Source organism: Hyposmocoma kahamanoa, unplaced genomic scaffold (genome assembly GCF_003589595.1).
Source record: "Hyposmocoma kahamanoa isolate Upper Pololo Valley unplaced genomic scaffold, ASM358959v1 169, whole genome shotgun sequence".
Classification (NCBI taxonomy): domain Eukaryota; kingdom Metazoa; phylum Arthropoda; class Insecta; order Lepidoptera; family Cosmopterigidae; genus Hyposmocoma; species Hyposmocoma kahamanoa.
This window is the reverse complement of record NW_020653611.1, coordinates 2,705,211-2,711,344: the sequence shown is the minus strand read 5'-3', so window position 1 is coordinate 2,711,344 and position 6,134 is coordinate 2,705,211. Positions and strand designations below refer to the sequence as shown.

At 37.2% G+C, this 6,134-nt stretch overlaps 1 protein-coding gene across 1 annotated transcript in view; it reads left to right on the top strand.

The window, feature by feature from the left end:
* The window catches only part of LOC113225655 (TBC domain-containing protein kinase-like protein), a 30,368-nt gene that overhangs the window by 21,736 nt on the left and 2,498 nt on the right, over positions 1 to 6,134 (top strand). Inside the window, exons 8-11 of the mRNA XM_026458028.1 lie at positions 38 to 244; positions 1,751 to 1,938; positions 3,747 to 3,830; positions 4,627 to 4,751. Coding sequence (XP_026313813.1) covers positions 38 to 244; positions 1,751 to 1,938; positions 3,747 to 3,830; positions 4,627 to 4,751 — 604 coding nt within the window. The remainder of the gene's footprint in view (positions 1 to 37; positions 245 to 1,750; positions 1,939 to 3,746; positions 3,831 to 4,626; positions 4,752 to 6,134) is intronic.

Sequence of the window (6,134 nt, the reverse complement as noted above, 5' to 3'; positions counted from 1 at the left end):
ATCTTAATACGTACTTTTGTTGTTACTTTGATTGTAGCTCGCGCCTTCGCCTGCCTGTCAGCGTTCGTACCGAAGTTCCTTCACAACTTCTTCCTAAAGGACAACAGTTCCGTAATAAAAGAGTACCTGGCTAAGTTCTGGCAAATGGTGGCCTTCCATGAACCCCAGCTGGCCACGCACCTCCACGAGATCAACTTCGTGCCCGAATTATTCGCTATTCCATGGTTTCTCACTATGTTTTCACGTAAGTTTAGTTTTTTATTTTATTTTATTGTTCAAACTAGACAGGTTAAACAAGTGACTTAAACAAGCCTTTAGTATTATTTGAAAAACTTAATGAGTTTATTTTATTCATTATTATGACATTTGAGTCGATGCTTTCAAATTTTTCCCATACTAATACTGTTCAATTTGCCTTGGGGTCGAGCGACAGAGACACTGGCTTCATTTCACAATTTTTTTTTTACAAACGAAGAAGAAGAAGCAATTTGAAAAATGTACATTGTATACTATACGTGTTCTATTTAGTACACTTGATATAAAAAAAATCATTGCTATGTGAATTGAATATATATTTTTAGGAATCAATTTTAAATTTTAATCAATCTCAATTTTACTAAATATTTTTTCCGAAGTGATTGATTCAAAGCTTTCACTGTTGTGCGGCATAACCAAAGCCATTTGAGGTTATACAACATCTGACTGTTAATAATTATTTCGCCATTGTTCTTAGTCATTTTTCTTATCGTATCGATAACAATAATAATAATAATAACGCACACACTCAACATAGCACTAGGGAAACCCTGTGTCGCGGGTGTCATGGACACACACATAGACAACCACAAATTACACCCAAACTCACGAGAGAAATAAATGTAGGTCATACAAATATTTCTCCCGGCCCGGGAATCGAACCTGGGACCTCTGCGTGGCAGTCCGGCATGGTAACCGTTCGACCACGGAGGCAGTTGATCGATGGCATATACTAAATTCTTGCCATCATGGTGAAAGGGCTTGCCAGTCGGCATAAGGTACCGATTGTTACTCAGGTTGCGTTAGATGCAAACATCGAGTATATAACCAGAAATAGAGAGGAAATAATTGCCATCCATCTCTGGCAACTTATCAGGCAAATGGGCCTTATATCACTTTTAAATATCAACTCTCGTTTGCGCTGAAATCATAAATTACAAAGCTGAAATAGTACAGCGCCAACAACTGACCTGTGTGCACGTCACCGTATGTTCCAAAAATATTCTGTATTTATTGTAACTTTATTATAATATTCCTAACTATGGGGGGCTGTTCCATTTGGTGGTGTGGGAAAAACAGCAAAACATCTAATTACAAAACAAACTGAATCACGTTTCATCAATAATTAAATATGTAATTCTTCAATTTTCGTCCATTATAGCAAAGCTCAAGTTAAACTGGTCGATTTTAAGTGAAACAATTGACGACACCCGTCAATTGTTTCGAATTCGGGCTTGCCAATCGCGGCGCAGTTGTCACCTTAATGATTTGACAGAGTTGTTTTCGAACAAATTAAATGGCATTTCGTCTCTATTTCTGGTTATATTCTCGATGGATGCAAAGGAAAGGAATGGTAGGTCGTGAGGGCTCATATCGTGCACATCAAGTCCCAGTTTACCGATGTCGCCTTGTTATTCCAATGGTGCGGTCTATCTCTCAGAGACTTAGCAATGTGTATCAATTTTAAGGAAATGTTTTAATTTAATTGTCACAGACGTTTTCCCCCTACACAAAATCGTCCACCTATGGGATGCGCTGCTAGTGGAAGGGCCATCGCTACCTTTATTCATGGGAGTAGCAATCCTGCGGCAATTACGTGACACTCTGCTCGACTCCGGCTTCAATGAATGTATTCTACTCTTCTCAGATCTCCCGGAGATTGACATTGGCGAGTGTGTCAAAGTAAGTAAACATACATAAATTATAGTCCGTCTTTTCTGAAAACGGAGTAAAATGACACGTTGCCCGCTTGCAAGCACGTAGTGATTGTAGTCGATAAAATATTCTGTCGACTATCGACTGAACCTTGGTTACGCTTATGAAATAAATACGCGAAGTTTAATTTAATTCATAATCAGCCCATTATACGTCCAACTGCCGGGCTCATTTGAATAGTTGATTTATGAAAATTCATTCATACATACACTGAATTTAGAAGTATGTGTATTAAAAATATAAATAGGTGTTTTTGAGAATATATGTATGTTAAAGATGTTCATTTTAATTTAATATACGTAATCAAACTCAGTTTGACCAACTTCGGCTGTCCCGGTTTTGTTCGTCGGATACAATGAAATGGTCGCTTCGTGAAACTGAGTCGATTAGCACAAAAACGTTTTGATTTTATTCATTTTTATGGCCACCTCACACTTGACCAATAAATTGATTTGCAAAATTGTTTTCACTAAAAAATACTTAATGGTTATCGAGTTCTTAGGTTTTCGCGATTGTTACACATAGGAAATGAAACTATTTTTCCGGATTTAAATCGCATTTGTTTTTTCAAACAAGCCGACGTTTCGGGCCCTTTACAGGTCCCATGGTCACGGTTGACTGAGGTGGTACAGTCTTCAACCAGTTATGTCTAATATTGATGCAAACCACCCTAATTTTTCACTATAGTTACAATAGTTATTAATTAAATACCTTATTTTTAATTTTACAAAGAAAACATTCCAATTTACGCTACATTAAGTTTTACAAATTATTTTATTCAATGAATTTTTATTAAGTTTAATTTATTATTAATTATTAATAGAAAAATAGAATAAACCAAAACATATTAATTAGTACTGCAGTCTTATGTCTGTTTGGGATTTTTCATTAGAGGAAATACTGGATCCCAAACTGGTGGTACGGAGAAACCATCTTCCCGGTTGAAATTAGGATGTTTTTTAATTTCAAGGGCCTCACGCAGCATCCTGGGCAGATAACGGACTTCTTTTGCAAGGACCTGGGGTTTGTCAAACTTCATTGAATGTGTAGGTTTATCCATGACATGCTCGCAGACTGCAGACTTGTTTACGCGACGGTAACGTCGGTTTGTTTGAAAAAACAAATATACGCGATTTAAATCCGGAAAAATAGTTTCATTTCCTATACTTAATGGTTCCTTAGACAGTTTCCTTGTATCTTCTCCCACTGCTGAGTATAGGCCTCCAAGTTTCTGCGCCACTCCCCACGATCCCGTGCTAATCTCATCCAGGTTCGCCCCCCAATTTCTGCGATGTCATCCGCCTGTCTGACATCTTATGTCCGTATCAGGTGTCCTGCCCAGTTCCACTTAGCTTCATGACGCGGTTCCCCACGTCACTTTACCTTTGTTCGACTTCGATTCTGGACGTTAGGAACACGATCTGTAAGCTTGATACCGACTATGGCACGCTACATGGCTCTCTGTGCAACTCTTATCTTACACACAGCTTCCTGCATGAGTGTCCATGTCTCGGCACCGTAAGTCATGGTAGGCAGAGTAGTGTATCTTCTATGGTTTCGGATTTCCCGATACTGTCCCATATAAAAAAAAAAAACACTGTATGATGGATTGATAGTGATGACAAAACTTTTTGTAGCAAAAATATTTTATTTGAAAACATGACCTTTACATACTATGTTATAGAAGACCCGTGTTCAGAAGTGGGACTTACATAGGTTGATTGAATGTGTCACTCCGAAAATTATGTCACTGAAATGGTATTCTGGTTACGCAGGAGTCGATAGAAATGTGCCGCAGCTCTCCACGTAGCATAAGCTACAGAAGATTTACCAAAGAACCTCAAAGCAAAGATCCTATGGTAAGTTATCTAGAATTCGTTCTAACTATTTAATCAGGTACAAATTAATTTAATCAGGCACTTCTTAAAATATTCAATCGTTTATATTTTTTTAACTGATGTAGATAGGAAACGTATACCTTTAATTCGTGAAAGGAGCAAATAGGTAGCAATTATTGGTAATACATACTTCTGGAAAATCTGCTTCCTTCAGGCTGAACAAAGTGGCGAACAGCCATCCTGACGTCAGAATGGCTGGTCAATTTTATTTTTAATTTCTCGGAATATAGCAACGGTAGTAATTATTTAGAAATGGTAGTAAATAGATAGCAATTCTTGAATATACACTCAGTGCCAGATGCGACAGGCGACCAGCCATCCTGACGGTCACCTTATTTTGTACATAAAATAAAGACCACTGCATTAGGCATTACTATAATTATTAATACAAATATCGAACACTTAGAAAAAATTCTTTCGATCCGGCCGGATTCCCGGATTCCGGAATCCTTGCCAGACGTTATGCCAATGTAAACCACGGATTTCACATAGATGGCGCTATGGCTAAAAAGTGGTTGAAAAACTAAATACCAAGATCCGACAAGCGCATAGAAAAATTCGAGAGGTCCGCTGGTTCGTCCGTGGCTTAGTGTAAAAAAGTATTGGAGTAATTTCACATAAAAATAATTGAATATCAATTCAATATAAATTTAATTATGCATTGCTGTTTGATACGCCATGTTTGGATTACCGTTTTTTCCAAACAAACTCTTCGTGTATTTCGCATGAAATGGATTTTTGCTTTTTGTTTTGGCAGGATATTGTGGATATCACCATGGAGACTTTATTTGCGGAGATCTGTCCACGAATCAGCCTGTCGGATTGCTTTTCACAGATCTGCCAAGACAAGTGCTGCGTCGTTGATATAAGATCCAATTTGTTGTAAGTATTCAACAAGTAGCAAATTCTAAATTCTAAGATAAATGTGTTTAAATATTTTTTAGGTTTTTCTGGTAAAAAGAATGGCTAAAATGAACATTTGATATATTTTAATCAGTCGGTTTTATACATAATATTCTGCGTGGCAGACCAACATGGTAACTCTTCAGCCACTCCTTGTGAAAGAGTTCGTTCAGGGAAGTACTGCCACCTTACCTATTTCTGCCACCAAGCAGTAATGTGAACATTACTGCGTTCCGGTTTGGAAGGGCAAGGCTGCTGGTGAAATTACAGGCACATGGGACTTGTCAACTTATGTCTTAGGGTGTCGGGTGCAGTGGCAGTGGTTTAAAGCTCTGAGTGGCACGGCAACTGTTCTGGACAGGCGTGTCGCTTACCACCAGGCACACGACTTGTTTGTCCCGTCACTTAGTATTACAAAAAAATTACCCTTTTTATACTTTTATAATATCAACTGACGGGACGAGCAAGTTGCAGTGCCATTTAAAGCTATAAACCGCAAAAACCTGAGGGGCACTGCCACTGCGCTCGTCATAAAGTTGGTAAGACTTAAATTCAAGTAATTTCATACTACAAACAGAGAACAAAAAATAAAAAGAACGGACACTCTCCGCCCCTCCCTAGCTTTAGAGACCGCACCGCGCCCCGCACATTGCCGGTCACATTGACGGAACGACAACAGGGCTGCTGGCGAGCCGTTTTCGAGCGAAGACGTCTTTGATATTTGAATATAGTTTTCATTTATTAATTACGAAACTTGTACGTTAATATAAATCATTTTACGTTACTATTTATAATGGTCGTGAATTGTGCTGTGTACCGTTTATCATCATTTTCCGAAAGATGAAAAGTAAACAAAAAAACTTAATTCTGGGACTCATTTAGTTATTGTTTCCTTCACTTATTTACTGCAGAGTTATATAATGTATGTATAAAAAATACAGATTTATTAAATCAATATAATGAGGCGCCATGACGTCGTAGACAAGGGTTTTCGAATTTTAAATTCGTATTGCCGATAAATATTACGTAAGTAGTGAATATACTTAATTATTAACTAAATAATGATAATCTACTTGGACACGCAATTTCAAATACCTTAGTTACCATATTTAAAAGGACATGTCCGAAATATAACATTTTAAGGGTTTTTAATATATTTTTTAAATAAATCTTCAATATTACTATAGTTAGTGAATTAATGAAAAATGTGATATTATATCGATATAAATACATAATAGACATATGTAATTATTAGGATTCTACAAAGTATGTATAGCAATCTGTGCTGCATTCTATTATTACAATCATAGCTTATAGATTCGCGTTAGCATTTTCGCTATGTTACCGCTCTAACGTAATAGT